The sequence below is a fragment of the Xiphophorus hellerii genome, chromosome 2 (assembly GCF_003331165.1).
Source record: "Xiphophorus hellerii strain 12219 chromosome 2, Xiphophorus_hellerii-4.1, whole genome shotgun sequence".
In the NCBI taxonomy this organism is placed as follows: Eukaryota; Metazoa; Chordata; class Actinopteri; order Cyprinodontiformes; family Poeciliidae; genus Xiphophorus; species Xiphophorus hellerii.
This window is the reverse complement of record NC_045673.1, coordinates 20,953,891-20,970,398: the sequence shown is the minus strand read 5'-3', so window position 1 is coordinate 20,970,398 and position 16,508 is coordinate 20,953,891. Positions and strand designations below refer to the sequence as shown.

Here is a 16,508-nt window from a genome sequence, read left to right as displayed (position 1 = left end):
TACATTCATAGATTTTATAATTTACCTCATTTGTCCTTTACCAGTTATTTATTTATTTATTTCTAAACATTTTTGGTTAAGAAAAAAATCACCTTTAAAAAGAAAAGAGGCTTAAAGCAGGAACCATGACTGAGAAAACATTTTCTTTATGCTGGTCATTCTTGTCTCTTGTCCCTCTATTATTGAGCAACAGAATCATATCAACAGAGAAATTTACTCAGTTCATGAGAAAAGAGATAAAAAAAAATAAAAATATTCTCCCTTGTATCTCAATATATTTATGAAAATAGAAAAAAAAATTGTTTTGGGTGTATTGGAAAAATATGTAATATCCCTCAAATACAAAAAAAAGCATAACATATTATAACAGTGACTATGTGGTCTTCTAAATTTCATTTATTTGTAGTATTTGATAGATTAAAATGAGAACAAAACGTATTTTTTGGCATAGCCTATGTCAGAAAATGGTGTTTAAAATGATTAAATATTGAAAACACAGTAATCAAAGTTCAAAATTCTAATTAAACCCCAAAATAAATAATCAATGTAAAAGATTTTTTTTAAAAAAACATTAAAAAAAGTGAAAACAAGGGAAACAAAAACAGGAAGTAAAATTGCATCGGTCTTGCTTTTGAGAATATATTTAGCAAAACTCCTCCACGATTAGTACTTAAATGCTTAATCAGACTGTTTTAATCTGAATAATCTGGAGATTCTCCTGTTGCTAGCTGCTGCTGGAGAATGTTTTCTTCTGAACTCAGAGGCGGCGAGGAAGAAACACCTACAGCGGCCACGAACCGAGCCTGCCGTCTCCCCATCTTCTTACTGACATCCACCGAACACCTGCCGTCTGAAGAGTTGGTTTGGTGCCTCAGAAATAGTCGCAGACGGCTCGAGTTATTAATTTGCGTCGAAAAGCGTGGGAAAAGCCCATCGCTGCCATCTTGGAGCGGAAGAGAGCGGTTAGCATCCAGGCGGAGGGCCGTTGGTGGAACAGGAAGCTAATCTGAAACAAACATGGACCTCGATCTCCTGTGTGCCAAGAAACACTGTGGGCCAAATAGAAGAGGTGAGAAAGCTTTTTTTTTTTCCACACAAAATTTATAGACTGTAAAACTTGCCAACATGAATTCAAAAACCATTTATAATAACGTATTATGGAAAATAATTAGCTAGCTAGAATCCAGCTAACAAGCTAGCTAGCTAGCTAGCTATAGTGCGACCTTTGGTTAAATAGTGAAGTCAATATTTGAATAGGGACGATATTTAATTTACTTTTACACTTTTAATAAATAGAGGTAAGTTTCAGTGTTAATGAATTAAGAGCGACAGACCTACGTTGAAAATAAAGTCTAACCTAATAGCTTGAGCGTTTCCTTGGAAACTGTTTGTTTTCAAATATTGTGTAAATAAAGAATATAACTTGTGCATTTTGACATACTTTCATTATAGTAGACAAGTCATTGTTCTGAAATTTTATTCATGATGTAGCTACCATTTATACATTCACAAAAAGTGGGAAAAAATTATGTTCAAATTCAAAAATACTTTATTAAACCCAAAGGCAAAATTAAATGTTGTTGTAGCTCATTAATTCAGATTCTTCAAAGGGTTATTGAAGATGTTCAAGAAATATCTCTTCTAGCGGCCTGTGTCACAACCAATATGAAGAAACCTCTGACTGAAGATTCTCTGTTTTCTCAAGAAAACTTTGAATGATACAAGATAACCATTTGTAAATCTTTCAAAAGTCAGAACAGTTTCTGTATTATTTACACATTTATTTATTTATTTGTTGTCTTACCAGCTGCTCTGCATGCTCTGAGAAGGAAGAGGTGGTATGAGAAACATCAGCGGTATGTTGACCATGCTGTTAAGGCCACAAGATCTGCTTCCAAAAACAAGTAAGAAGAAAAATATTATCAATAATCTATACATTGATTGAATTAAGTAAGAATACATTCAAGGAAATTAGGTTTTCAACATTGAATTTATCTACATTGTCCATGTACAGATGTGCTTGAAACCATGTTGAGAAGAGAGTGGAAAATCTTGCCATTCTTAGGTATTGAATGTTAATTTAATCTTGACATAGACAAACTTTATTGTCATTCAGTTGTACATTTAAAACGTACACATTGAGCGAAATGTTGTTGCAAGGCTCCAATAATAATAAAATAAAAATAATTAATGATAAAAAGTGTCAATATAAATAGAAACAATAATCTCGCTTTTAAAAAATACGCCACCGATTCTTGCGTCCCATTGTTTTTTTTAAATCTTAGAATAAGCCAAACTCAAATCAGCCCAATTCAAAAACACTTATTGCTTACAAGGCGAAATTAAATGATGAATACGGTAATTGGAACCTGACAATATGACCTGGACAGTAACATTTTTTGGTGCTTTGCAGGGAAATGACTGAAGTGAACAACATGATAAAGGGCATCAAACTGGAAGATGATATGACCGAGGCGTCAGGCAATCTCTACAAGTCTGTAAACCAGGAGTTGGAGCAGGTCGAATTTGTTGAGGTATTTTAGGATAACTTGTAGTCTTTTTTGTAAATTGGAGTAGTTAGAAGGGATTTTTCCAGATTGTGGCATCTCTTGGGGTGTGTGTTTATTCATGCCGAAGAGTGTTTTGTGAATTACTCTGTAAGAAAGATTTGCAGTACAGTTTAAAAGTCCCTGATTTCTTTATGTCTGCTTTCAGGGACTCTGACGTTTGTGTCAGGGTCATGTCCCATCATGTTTTCTAGATGGGATTTAAAGTTTTCTTTTGGATTTCAGCTGCTTTTTCACTCCATTTAGTCATGTACTTGCACTATAAGCAGTACGACAACTGGACTAAGCATAAGTGAAAAGCAGGAAAAGTCCAAAAAACTATTGATTCACTTCAGACAGTAGATTTCCTTGGGTCCTTGAATGAAAATGTTCGTTTTCCTTTATCAGGATGAGCTGCTGGCAGAGCTGGAGAGACTTAAAAAAGCTCTGGATGAGAGCCTCTTGGAGGCCAGCAGAAAAGAGGATAAAGTCCATCCCTCTCCAGTGACGTCCTCAGCTTCACCTTCTCGTCCTGGTAAAAAATATTTGTGTCCATTTTTAAATTTTTATTTATTTTTATTTTTTAAGTCAACAAAGGTCCCTTGTGATACAACTTGAATTCTCACCTTATTGCTATTTTGTGTTACCAAAGGTGCTATGGAAGAAGATGAGGTAGAAAACGAGGTTGAGGATGGGGTTCAAGACGGGGCTGAAGACAAGGATGAGGACGAGGATGATGATGAAGAGGACTTGGAGTACCTTCGCCGTTGGGCGAGTGAATCCTTGTAATCCCAACATCAGGCTCAACTGGCCGGCTGTTACAATCAAGAGGAAAGCACAGGACAGAATAAACAAACCTCTGTTCATGCTGTTCTTCATGAGCCTATTATCTTTCTCTGGATGTTTGACCAATTTTGGTCTCTTAGGTAAAGTGATTTCAAATCCTTGATCTGATGACTTTAGACGTATTTTAGCTTTTTAATGCACCATAATCCCAGTAACTACTTGTAAATCCTTCGCTGATGGAACTGGATGCATTAGTTGCTGGATTATAAACTTGTAAACTTGATTCTCATGTTCAGTGTTAATGCTCATCTGTTTGTCGGCTTTCTTACTCAAGATTCGTTGTTTCGGGTATTTTGTCAAGAAATAAAAGCCATGACTTGACGGCCATTAGAGTTTATTGCATACGGACACATTTCCAAATGAGAAAGATCAAACCTTAAATAATATACTGCGATGGGCTGGCGACCTGTCCAGGGTGAACCCCGCCTCCCACTGACCACTGGAGATTGGCGCCAGGGAAAAAGGATGAATTTGTTTAATTTGAAAATTAAACAAATTGTTTTTTGAAATGGGTTTAAGTTGAGGTCAAGTAAAACACTGAATTTACTAAATTGAAATAATTACAGTCTGAGAGATAATGTGACTTCTGTAGCTGACCGCGATATAAAATCACAATATTCATTCAAAATGGTGTCATAGAAAGTTTAAGGGATTTTTTTATTTACACAGTGAGGCCCCCAGAAAGCTTTCATAGGGATGGCCAGATGAGGCCAGCAAAGACTTTGATTAAAGAAGATGACTGTAAGGTTTGTATGAACTAAATATGATTTATTTAAGGTTCGATGGGTTGGCCAAAACTTGGAGAGACATCACTGTGTTCACAGCTTTCCTGCATTCCTGGAAACAAGGTTGTGTTTTGGTGTTCACTCCTAAACAAGATTTGCCCTTTAAATCCAGGATCTCTTAACGTTGCCTTAAGAGACTGCGCAGGATTAGTCGTCCCTCACTCAGACTGAGGCACTGAGGGAGACGGGAACAGGGAGGTCGGCATGAATGCCAGCTGTGACTCCTGTAGACCAGGCAGCATGTGAACGTCATGCGTGTGGACATGTATGCACTTTTTAACAGCTGACTGAAGCCCAATGGGGTCTGGAGCGAGTCAGAGACAAGATTCAGGTGAGCAAATATATATACTAACATATTACATAGACTGGAGATACATTAAACAACAAAAGGGAAAATTAAAAGAGTAATTGTTTAAAAGCCATTTGTGTGAAGTGTTAAAGGTTTGTTTTAGCACCAGAATTCGTGATAAACTTTAGCGTAAATGTCCCACAACGATGCAGAAGATCTAATTATTATGAAAACACAGCTTTAAAATATCAAGAAATTGGCGATTCCTGTTTATCTGAACCTAGGAGATGGTTAAAATTCAAAATTACTCAGTGATTGATAGAGATGGAGCTTACTGCATTGATGTTCGTACAAAAACAGTTTGTGCTGTTTATTTTAGCTTCAAATCTACACAAAGTTTATATCATTCAGGATGCGTTGGGACTCTTTCTTGTAATTAACGAACAAGTCTCCACCACGTACTTCTCACATAATGAAAGCCGAACAGTCTCCATGCCATCTGGAATCTAGAACAATCCAATTTAGCCGGGGCTGCCAAAGACTAACCACAGGTCTTAGCGTAAACACGCACCGATGGAGACTTCCACGTCAGCGGGGACAGTTTAGATCACCTCTAGCTGCACTTTGGGCTAAGGCTATTGACGGTCACCTGGTTTTATATCAAGTAGCAGGACACAACAAAGGAGGCTTAGGCATCTGGTGAAGAGAGAAACCATTAATCAGGTTTAAATGAGTCCCAAACAGCAGCGGTTCCGGTCAAAATAATGTCTACTGTAAATTCAGAATCTTAAAAGCAAAGCATAAAAACAGTTTCTTATAATTGAGCATTGATGGTAAAATAACAACAAAGACGTTTAAACAGGTAAGGAAAATACCAGAAATTGATTTGTCTTTTATTTTAAGTTGATTTAAATAAGTAAAAACTAAATATGCCTTCACTCAACAGCTCAGTGCAAAAGATCACTGATGGTTTGAAAACCTTTCTAGTGGCTTTTTATACATCTCCAGACAGAAAATACATTCATCACCACGTCAGTTTTGGTCTTTGAATGATTAATTTTCAACTTTCTTGCTGTTGATTTGAGGTAAATTTCAAGGATTCAAAGGCCACAATTCACTGCAATACACCGATTCTATTTGTAATAAGACAGACCAGCATGATGCAGCCACCACCGTGCTTTACTTTTGTTAACGTACTCTTAAGGCTCTTTTCTATTAGTGCCTGCTGGTCTCTGGATAAACTGTCAGGGAATGCATGCCAGTTGATTTTTGTTTTTATTATTATTTATTAGATAATAATCAGTCTACTAAAAAGAAAAGTAGCATGTAGTCAACGTTGTCTACATTCCCGAGGTTATTTGGTTATTTAATCTGACAGCTTTTATACCAGTCAGTCAGTTCAAACGCTGATATTTAGTTATGGGAACAAAAATACAAAAAAGGTGAAACACAAGGTTTTCTGAAAATAATATGCAATACATTGCTGTGAAATAATTTTCTCCCTTTAAAGTGTCTGCAGATTTCTTTTTTGATTAACTGAGTAATAACAAAATGCTTTTTAAAATGATTATTTTGTTTATTCGGGGAAAAGCTTTATAAACTAACCTGTGAAAATCTAAACTTCCCCCTAAATCTAGTAGCTCGTTGCGCCACCTTTGACTTCAGTGACTGGAATCCAGGGTTCCAAATAACTCGTACCGATCCTCTTACATCACTGTGGAGGATTTTTGGCTCTTCAAGCCTTCTGGGTTTTTCCAGATGGTTGCAATTTGCTGGGTGTTCGAACAGAAAAAGGAATCTCACACACACACACACACACATCATAACCGGGTATCAGGCTTTTGATTTTTTCCTTCTCCTGAACTGGATTAAATATTAATGGCCAGTGCTTAAAAGCTAAATCTGTGCTTGAATTCTGACCAATTGAATTCTGTCAAGAAGAGCGGTAAAAACACGCCAGAGGCTTGTTGAATGCTTCACAAACCATAGTCCGGCAATAAGAAGGCTATGAGTTTGAGTTCAGCTTCACCAACCACATCTCGATGTCCTGAAATTGATTTCCAGCACTTAAAATAAAACGAGAAATGTGTACCTCCACATTTCTGGTTAACCCTCGGGTAAAATGCCCAAATATCTGCAGGTGACAGTCATCTGTTTTATATGGAAGTTTAAACACTGTGGGAATGTCACGCTGCGTCCCAGACTTGATCGGAATAAAATAAAATAGAATAAAAACAAAAGAATTTGAAATTGATAAGAAGACGTTGTCAATTTCCTGAAAGGCCTCTCAACATGGAAGAGACCATTACTCCAGAAGCAACACAATAAAGCCGAAATATGGAATACAAATGGATTTCATGTCCTGTGATCTAATGAAAGTGTTTGACTGTTATGACCATCTTAGTAAATATACTGGAATACTAAATCCAGATTAATCTCACAAATCACCCTTGAGATTATTTTTTCGCGGTGAGTCCGGTTAGGAATGTGCCATTTATAAATCTTATAAGAAACTTTAACTTCTTTTAAGTTTCAGAGAACCACGTCTCATCACAGCCCAACGCTGAGACCGATTCATCCAACACTTCCTGCCATGCGCCTGTCATCATCATCACGGCTCCATCACGAGATGACATCTTTGCCGTGCCGTCCAAAGTCACTATAGCTGACGCTGTGAAAGAGCGGCGGCCTGGCTCTACACCTTTTGTAGTAGGGAGGAAAATCACAGCCCAACACTGAGACCGATGTACACTACATGATGTAAGTACTACTAAAAAGACATTTGTTTGCAATGAAAGGGAATCCTCCAGGCACAGGGCAAAGACATGTTGTGGAGAAGGAAAAAAAAACAAGCCTTTTCTAAACCGTAAATGCACAGAGAAGTGGAAATATGAAGATAAGGGATGGACTGAGCAAGAAATTGACTTTTAAATGGGTCAGTTTCCCTTTGTGTATGTATGTAGATACAGTATATACACAAGAGAGAGAGAGTGATACATATATAAATTAGGTGATAATTTTATTACATTAAATAAACACATTTTTATAAAATACCTTGATTTTTGAAAAAAGTATTAAATGACCTGATGAAGATCAAATGGGAAAACAAACTGTCTTGCATGATTATGAGCTTTAGCACAGGAAATAAATACTGAAACCATTGTAAATAAATTTCACACAGAACAACCGTAAGGTTAAACAATAATTGTTTTCATAATTTAACAGTTATTTAACATCAATAATAATCATTTATTATTAAGGAATAATTATGTAGTTATTTTTTTTTCTGTATACATTTGAAAAACGTATAATTGTTTTTATTTTCATTTGTTAAATAACCATTAACAAAATATCTATTTGTTGGATCATGGAACTTTTGGCCTTTGATATAAAGTAATTTTACAACTATGAGCTGCAGCTAAAGCAATGTATTCAAAACAAAAGCGTCTACAAATAGTGTGCAAATACCACAACTTCTTTAACTGACAGAGCAATAATAATTAGGATAATAGAATGTTTTTATATATCTACAACTGCCTCGGTTTTGTACGGTTTCAATAAATAATTTGTTTTCTTTCTGATTAGTTTCCCTGTAGATATTTATTTTTAACTCCAAAACTGACACTCATGGAAAGGATTTAAATGGCCTCAAACTCCGTGAAAGCTCTTTGTTGTCCTGCGTGTGGACACAAAACAAACTACAACGGCGCCATGCTTATTGGACGTCCTACCTGACGTCTCTCTTCTCATCTGAGCTGCAAAACCTTTTAAAAACTCAGAGAATGGACGCCGTCGGCGAGGATGAACCGGACTTGATAAAGCTGAAGTCCATTAAAGACAAGAAAACCTTCACAGTGCCCCAGAATGACCGGGTGAGTGGATGAATGCTGGAAACAATGCCGAACCTCGTTCTCGACTTGGCTAATTTTATTGAAACTATATATGCCTGACTGAATGGATCGACAAGATATAATTGACAGTATTTTATACATCTACGTAGCTTATGGTAATTATCGGCATATACTGCGACGTGTCAAAACAAGTCACGTCAAGAAAAACCTACTTCATACATACAGTCCTTCATAGCTCCTCAGTATTTTTTTTTAAAGTATGTTTTCAGTATTTATTTTTAATTCCTTTAGTTTGGAAGCTGCCGAAGTGTCCGGGAGTTTGAGAAACTCAACCGAATAGGAGAAGGAACATACGGCATTGTGTGTAAGTTGGGCCGACACATTGGATCGACTCAGATCGACTATATCCGACTCGTCGACGAACTGAACGGTTTCTCTTCCTCCTTCAGACCGAGCCCGTGACACCAAGTCGGATGAGATAGTGGCGTTGAAGAAGGTCCGCATGGACAACGAGAAGGATGGTGAGGACATTTTGCTGCTACAAATCTAATTCAGGACACGTTTGTCTGCAACTATACAATGAATGAAAAGTTCACCCTCAAGGATTATAAGTTGTACAAATACTACGAAGTTCTTAAAGTATTTAGTTTTTTTTTTCTGTCAGGGATTCCCATCAGCAGCCTGAGAGAGATAACACTGCTGCTGAGGTTGAGACATCCAAACATCGTGGAGCTGAAAGAGGTGGTGGTAGGCAGCCATCTGGAGAGGTACCCACCCACTAAAACCTGTTTTTATACATAGACACAGAGCCAACAGCAACCTGCTTAAAATACTCCTTTGTATAAATACATTATTTAAATGGAATGGCCTCCTACAGTGGTGGAATTAGCCAGATACTGTTTTGTATGTAAGACAAATCTAAAATCATTCAAACCTAACCTCAGGTGTATGAAAATATAACAACATATATAACACTGACGTGATAAATTGAAACAAGAAAAGAAAAAGTATGTGCAGAAAAACTAAGTACAAGTTTGTGTTCGTCTTTCTTCCAGTTTGTTTCTGGTGATGAGTTACTGTGAACAGGACTTGGCCAGTCTGCTGGAAAACATGCAGACGCCATTCTCCGAAGCTCAGGTAAAACTCTGTTACTATTTATTTATTTTTTAAATTATTTTAACAATCACACATTTACTTCCCTACTTTGTTACTAATCAAGCATTCTTTTCAAACATGTTTACACCAGACGTGCTTAGTCATTATTTACATTTATTGAAGCAACTTTTTTGAAAAACTGGGTACGAATACGTACTGAAAAGTTTGTGTTTCTCTTCCGGGGCACCATGCATGGACACCAGACAAATACAGCGTTGTTTCACACCTCAAGACATCTCGGTTTACCTGCACATTTAAATGTTTATATTAAAACAAAGGGTGATGTTTTTGTGTCTATACTAACCTGTGTTGTATCTGATATTAATCTGATAGGAAATGAATCTTTTTTTTGTTGTTTTTAGTGTTTTATATATCATCAAGTCCAAACCAGGCTTGGTAGGCTAGGGGGAGTGGCGGATGGTTCACTTGATTGGGAAGATTACCGTACTCCATTTAGATTAGGATTTAACTGCCGGGTTTGTAATCTACTCCATGACTACCACCACTATAGCTGCTCATGCATGTGGTCCTTTGTTGTTGTGAAATGTTTAATGTATTGTGGAAACAGTCATTGCGTCCTTGGAACTGCAGTGATTTCATTTCTTCAAATTCCACATTGACAATTACAGCTGCGAAATTCATCAAATGTCAACATCTGTGTGTGCAATACTACAGTGAACACATCAGCGGTTTCCTTTAGTGGCCGAGATGCCAACGCTCATGGAGGGCGTCTGGAAAATGGCGGATGGCTGTTAAAAATGAAATGTGTTGAAATCTTTCAGCCTTTTGAAGACGATCAAAAACTATCCAAAAATTAAGCTACTTAAAAGAGAAGAATAAAGTCAACATGTACATTTCCCATCTGTTGTTTGAAGATATTTCCTCTCTCCTCCAGGTGAAGTGCATCGTCCTTCAGCTGCTCAGAGGCTTAGAGTATCTCCATCACAGCTTCATTATACACAGGTGAGCCTTCCAGAGGATTCACACAACCTGAAACTTTACAAAATGTGTCTGATTGAACAACTCAAATTAGTTCACAATTTGGAGGTGGAAGAAAATTAATATATGTTCAGTTTTTTTTTTGTTGTTTTTTTTTCCAAATAAGAAGACATTTCTTTTTGGTTTCCTTTATGTTGCTCAGAGAAACAGCTAACAATGGAGGAGCTTCAGGGATCCACAGGATAAGTTTTAGTGGTGTGTTCCTCGATTCTGACCTTTTTACGTGAAAAAAATGTAAGGCTAGAAGAAATCCTCCTCTGCTGTCTGCTAAAAGCCGATTTGTGTTGCGTTTTGAGTCCAAAACTCAATTTTCTGGCTTGCATGCAAAATGCTAAGAAACCAACGCTGCAGATCACCCTGAATACACCACACCCATGTTAAAGTATGGTGATGACAGCATAATGATGATTGTTTGTCTAATGGTGCATTCACACCAAATGCGTTACGCACATCAAAAACGCATCTGACGCTTCAAATTTCACGCGTTTGCACTTTTGGCGCGTTCACACCAAAAGCATTTTGTGCGCCTGGTTTACAATTAACATCTATGAGGACCGTTGGACACGTTGAATCCGTCAAGTGCTCAAAACGCTCCAAACAGTTCAAATCGCGCCTCGGTAGACGCTTGAAACGCACCTCCACATAGACTTTGAAAGTATGCCAGACGCGCCTGACTCTCAAAACGCATTTGGTGTGAACGCACCATTAAAGGATAGGGACACTAGTCAGAGCTGATGGGAGACTGGAATGAGCTAAAAAATGGGTCAATCCTGAAAGAATAAAAAAAACAAAGAGTTGCAGGCAAAGGGGAAAAAAACAATTGTCAAAACTAGCATAATTTGCTTTGTAACTGCTTATTAAATAACCAAGCTTTTAGTTTCAGAGACATGGCACGCCAAGGTTAGGGGTAATACTATCTTTTAAAAGGTCCATATGCTTATTTTTCTATTGTACTTTTTTTAGATTATCCACATATAAGCATAAACAAAATATCTGTCTGAGGATATAAATGTTTAAGAACCAGTGAGCTGCTAACGTTTTGTTGAGATAGTTTAAGCTGCGAACTCTGAACCCGACATGTAGCAGGCGATGAGTTCAGCCTTAGTCGCGCTAATGATCTAAGGAGGTTCAAATAGATCCACCCACGTAATGCAGAAAACTTTTGCTTTCAGCTCAACATAGCAGGCTAAGCTGTTAATCTCTAAGAGTGAAGACATGCAGCTGTGTGCAAACAGTGAGCTTTAAAAAAAAACAAAAAAAAAAACGTAAGGACCGAAGATGTACCGCAGCAAACGGAGCTGAGAACAGCGGCCTCATTAATCTGCTCTATCTCGTTATCAGGGACCTGAAGGTGTCTAATCTGCTGATGACCGACAAAGGCTGCGTTAAGATCGGTGAGTCCGTACGGTAACATTACCACCAACACCACTGCAGCAGCTTCTCTGGTAATCCCTGCCTCCCTTATTGCAGGATAGATTTCCAGGGCAAAATTATGTTACTTCAAGAACATGTACATTTATTTTACGGCTTGTGACGCCATATTTTTATCAGCTTGTCGGCATTTCCAGAATAATTCTTAGTTTTAGTGTTTCCTCTCTCTGTATATTTAATGAGTTTCTAGAAATTTTTTGTAGATTTAAAAAAAAATAAATCTCAAACTTCCCTATTGGCAAGTTTAGAAATAAACTTTCTGCAGCTCTGGTTGCTCATCCATCCTTTTCTTTTTCTCTGCGGTTCAGCTGATTTTGGATTGGCCAGGATGTACGGGATCCCTCAGCCGCCAATGACCCCCAGAGTGGTCACACTGTGGTGAGTGTTTCCGGACGCTGAAGCACGTCCATCAATAAATCCAGAGCATCTGCAGAAACGGCAACAAGTTGTCCTCTTACTTCCAGACGTTTCAGTTGAAGCTGCCTAATGGTGCGTCACGCGCGGCAAAAACGCGTCCGACGCTTCAAGTTCGGCGCGTGTGCACTTTGAATGCAGACGTTGACATTTTACTCCACACTTGCATTTTGCGCATCTGGTTTACATTCATAGTCTATGTGGAGGCGCGTCAAACGTGTTGGCTCTAGCCGTTGTTGTTTGTTGGCGCTCTTGACCCGCCAAACGGTTCGGCTAGACGCTCGAAACGCATCACAATGGCCTTCGTTGCGCCTCCACATAGACTTTGAATGTAAACCAGATGCGCCTCACGCTCAAAACGCTGTAGGTCGTGAACGCACCATAAAACTCCTGGAGTTGTCTTATATGTTGTCCTCATATTAAGTAACAATGGAAACAAATCTGAATGAGCCCAGATAAGTTATTTTTGTTTCTGTGCAGAACTCTCAGAAATTTCTCTCAAATCCTGAATTTGACAAGAGCACCAGAGTCCAAGTAACGAGAGAAACAAAGACAAAACGAAGGTTTAAAGAACTCATAACATCAGATTAACTGGTGACCGGTCGGGGTTGGAGATAAAAGGAGCATCCAGGCTTAGGCCCAAATTTACTGCGGGTACCTTGGCTGTTGCGTAACTGGCATTTGGATAAATGTTAGATTCCCAGGATTTGTTGTTTTTATTTAGCAGCAGCTCTAATTCTCTGCGTGGAAATCATCGCTCTTGTTTTGGCAGTAAATTCTGACCAAGACAACCTGCTTCCTCTCGCTCACATGAGAGCTAAATCTGTAACATGGCTGCACGTTTGTTTGGACAGTAAGCAGCTCGTCTGATCACGGAACAGGATTTATACAGGCGGCTGTGATTGCCTGGAGCTTTCTGCGACTCTTTCCAGAAATAATAAAGGTCGTCCATGTTGTTTCGCATCAGGTGCCAAACTTAATTTTTTTTTTACTGGTATTTAATTTTATTGAGATCAACACAAAGGTTTTCTTGCTTGTAAAGCAAGAAAAAAAACAATACATGTTTTGTTTTTTCTTAAAACAAAAATCTGACAAGTGTGGTGTGCAAATGTATTCAGCCTCTCCTGAGTCAATAATTTACCACCTTTTGTTCCAATTATGCAAATCTTTCAGAGTATCTTTCAACATCGAGAAGCAGAAATTTTCAGCCATTTTACTTTGGAAAGTAGCTTAAGCTGGACTTTGACTAGGCCATGTTGACATATGGATATCCTTTGATCTAAACTGTTCCATTGTAGCGCTGGCTGGATGTTTAGGCTTGTCGTTGTGCTGCAGTGCAACCTCTGCGTTTTTAAACTGGTGTTCTTCCTCAATTTATCTCCATCAACTCTGAAGCTTTCTGACCGGTGCTTTCACTTTCCATGGTGTTTTCAGGTGAATGTGAAGCATTAGTTTATTTATTGTTCTCCATGTTGACCAAAAAGGTTTGTGGAGAGCAGCCTGTCAAACAGATTCTTTCACATGAGAAGCAGCTCCTCCAGAGGAACTACGGGCCTTTATGTCACATCATCCTCTTCACATTCTCATACGATGGATTGAACAGATATTTGAAGTTTCGGGTATATCTTCACCCGACTTTAGACTTCCCCACCCTATTTCTTACCTATCGTTTTCCTTTCACTCAACTTTCCATTAATATGCGTGGTTACGGTTGTCTGCTTCTTGAGTAACTCAGCCTCCTTGTTGCAGATGATGTCTAAAAGTGATGGCGGTGAATAATCAGGTCTCCTTCTGTTCGATCCGTTGACCTGTGTGTGATGCGCCGTGGAAATTCCCCTCGTGTTGCTGTGCTTGCGCTGCCTCAGTGGAAACTCTTCCCGTTAATCCTCTGCAGTAATCCAGCTTCATTATCTCATTGAGGCCTGCAGTCTAACCGTGTCTTCTCCTGCACGCAGGTACCGAGCTCCGGAGCTCCTCCTGGGGACGAAGACTCAAACTACAGCTCTGGACATGTGGTGAGAAATCCCAGCAGGTCTGATCGAGTTTGCAGGTTTGGCTTTCTGGGGAGCAGAAATGGCGTTCTCATGCTATGCTGAGGTTTTTATGTGCCACATCGGTACTCGAGTTGTAGAAATGTCAGCTGCTCTGACATCACTGTAAAAGATGAAGCAGGTCGTGACGTTTCCTTCGCAGGGCAGTGGGCTGTATCCTGGCCGAGCTGCTGGCCCACAAACCTCTGCTGCCCGGAACCTCAGAGATCCAGCAGGTGGACCTGATCGTGCAGCTGCTGGGGACGCCCAATGAGAACATCTGGCCGGTGAGACTCTGGTCCGGGAGGGAGAACCCTCCAGAGATGAGCGCTGCAGAAATCAGCCTCTAATTCAAGTGCTGCCGACTCATTCTGTTAGTGGGTGTGACGGAGGGCTGAAGCAAAAATCCTTAAAGAGTCTTAAATTCATGTATCTGAAATTAGGCCTTAAAATGTCTTTTTGTTTTTAAAGTTGGTCTTTCATATGTTGGTCTCAGGTCTTGCATTTTATCTTGACAGGACTATTTAATCTTGTAATCTGACTTTTCTGTCAGGCAAAAATACAGAGGATGTCTTGGAGTTCTGTGACTCGATATGGTTAGGCACCAGTATGATTTTACACATTACACAAGCCGACACATTTTATATCCAGTCCTGTCCTATTCAAAGCGCTTTCACATTACCAGCCACAATCCCACTCCACAGCTCGGTATGTAACTTGGAGTGAAATGGATGTTATGAACATTTTCCCAACCCCCAAATTACCTGCACATGTAACCGTTTGAGTGTGACAGTACGACGGCATTTTAGGGCCATTGTAGCTAGGGATAAAAAAGGTAAACCTCCACCAAAAAGCCCAGAAATCTTCCATAAAAAGCTTGTAAATTTTTGAAAAGATGTGAGCATTTTGAGTGCAAACGTGTAATTGTTGCTCTAAAATCTGTAGAAGTTGCTATTTCTCTCAGGCTCCGTCTCTTGCAGCATTTTATGAAGACGGCGTGTTTGTTGCAGGGTTTCTCTCAGCTGCCGCTCATCGGTCAGTACAGCCTGAGGAAGCAGCCGTACAACAACCTGAAGAACAAGTTCACCTGGCTGTCTGATGCTGGACACAGACTGCTCAACCTGCTCTTCATGTACAACCCACAGCGCAGGTAGCACACATGGACTTAATATTATTATTGCTACCACAACACGGTGTGGTCGAGATTTAAGTGCGGTTCTGTTTTCCTGTCCCAGAGCGACCGCCAAAGATTGTCTGGAGAGCTCCTACTTCAAAGAGAAACCTCTGCGTGAGTTTATTATTCAACAGTTAACGAGTGACCTCTGACCTCTGCCAACCCATGCGGCCTGTCTTCTGTTCCAGCCTGCGAGCCGGAGCTGATGCCGACGTTCCCGCACCATCGAAACAAGCGAGCGGTTGTTCAGGCGGAGAGCCAGCCGAAGAGGAGGAAGAGCAGCAAAGTCTGAGGATTACTGCCCCCGGGTGGGGAGCTGCGGTGCCACACTGGAGGCGAAGTTCAGGGGGAGAAAATAAGTTTTAAAGCCAACTTTGTTAAAGTGATCAAAACAAAAAGAGCCGAAGCGGGCTAAATTATCAAGTGTACAACATAACAAGATAGCTCTGTTTTATTTTGTTGTGCTTTCTTCTTCAGTTTTACCTGCTTCTTAAACACAAACAGGTACATTTCGTGACATTTTTCAGTGTTCAGATCCAATATTTTTAAATTCTAAATTAATTCACCTTAAATTAGAACCTGGTAAAGTGTTTCATGGTAATGAAAGAAAATATTTAAAAACGTCTGAAACTCGTCTTTTTATTGTTGGTTTTGTTGTCTGTATAAAGGCCTTTGTTTTTCTTCGTTGGTGCATTCTGCCTCTATAATGAACAGTAGTGCTTTGATAGGCACAATGTAAATTTATGATAAAAGTTTTACAGGTTGAAAAACCGAGGTGTAATGACTGCACTAATACTAACCTGCTGGGTTGTGTGAACAATCTCTGCTTCTTTAAATGATTAGATCTCTGTTTTATGTAAACATGCCTGTAACATATCTTTTATAAATACTATGTAAATTAAAAACGTTTACAAAAACTCAACCAGTCCTGAAAATCTCTAAACATTTTTTTTTTGTGTGTGTGTGGGTGTGTGTGTGTAAACGATAC

The 16,508-nt window shown here is 39.0% G+C and overlaps 2 protein-coding genes across 2 annotated transcripts; both read left to right on the top strand.

Moving 5' to 3' along the window:
- The first annotated feature begins 376 nt into the window (after nt 1-376).
- On the top strand, nt 377-3,412 carry LOC116730215 (charged multivesicular body protein 4b-like). The gene is made up of 5 exons (XM_032579246.1): nt 377-1,069; nt 1,808-1,904; nt 2,414-2,534; nt 2,955-3,081; nt 3,199-3,412. Exons 1-5 carry the CDS (start codon nt 1,018-1,020, stop codon nt 3,333-3,335), a joined length of 534 nt encoding a protein of 177 aa, XP_032435137.1. The 5' UTR covers nt 377-1,017; the 3' UTR covers nt 3,336-3,412.
- A 4,717-nt stretch (nt 3,413-8,129) lies between these two features.
- cdk10 (cyclin dependent kinase 10) lies at nt 8,130-16,431 on the top strand. The gene is made up of 13 exons (XM_032587544.1): nt 8,130-8,338; nt 8,609-8,681; nt 8,767-8,838; nt 8,982-9,084; nt 9,373-9,454; nt 10,368-10,435; nt 11,813-11,865; nt 12,211-12,280; nt 14,272-14,331; nt 14,510-14,633; nt 15,357-15,496; nt 15,582-15,634; nt 15,709-16,431. Exons 1-13 carry the CDS (start codon nt 8,249-8,251, stop codon nt 15,810-15,812), a joined length of 1,092 nt encoding a protein of 363 aa, XP_032443435.1. The 5' UTR covers nt 8,130-8,248; the 3' UTR covers nt 15,813-16,431.
- Nucleotides 16,432-16,508: the final 77 nt, after the last annotated feature.

Coding starts and splice junctions, on each gene's coding strand:
- cdk10 (XM_032587544.1), top strand. CDS start 8,249: ATGGACGCCGTCGGCGAGGATGAACCGGACTTGATAAAGCTGAAGTCC. Junction 9,085..9,372: donor GTAGGCAGCCATCTGGAGAG/GTACCCACCCAC, acceptor TCTTTCTTCCAG/TTTGTTTCTGGTGATGAGTT. Junction 10,436..11,812: donor CACAGCTTCATTATACACAG/GTGAGCCTTCCA, acceptor TCTCGTTATCAG/GGACCTGAAGGTGTCTAATC.
- LOC116730215 (XM_032579246.1), top strand. CDS start 1,018: ATGGACCTCGATCTCCTGTGTGCCAAGAAACACTGTGGGCCAAATAGA. Junction 1,070..1,807: donor CTGTGGGCCAAATAGAAGAG/GTGAGAAAGCTT, acceptor TTGTCTTACCAG/CTGCTCTGCATGCTCTGAGA. Junction 1,905..2,413: donor AGATCTGCTTCCAAAAACAA/GTAAGAAGAAAA, acceptor GGTGCTTTGCAG/GGAAATGACTGAAGTGAACA.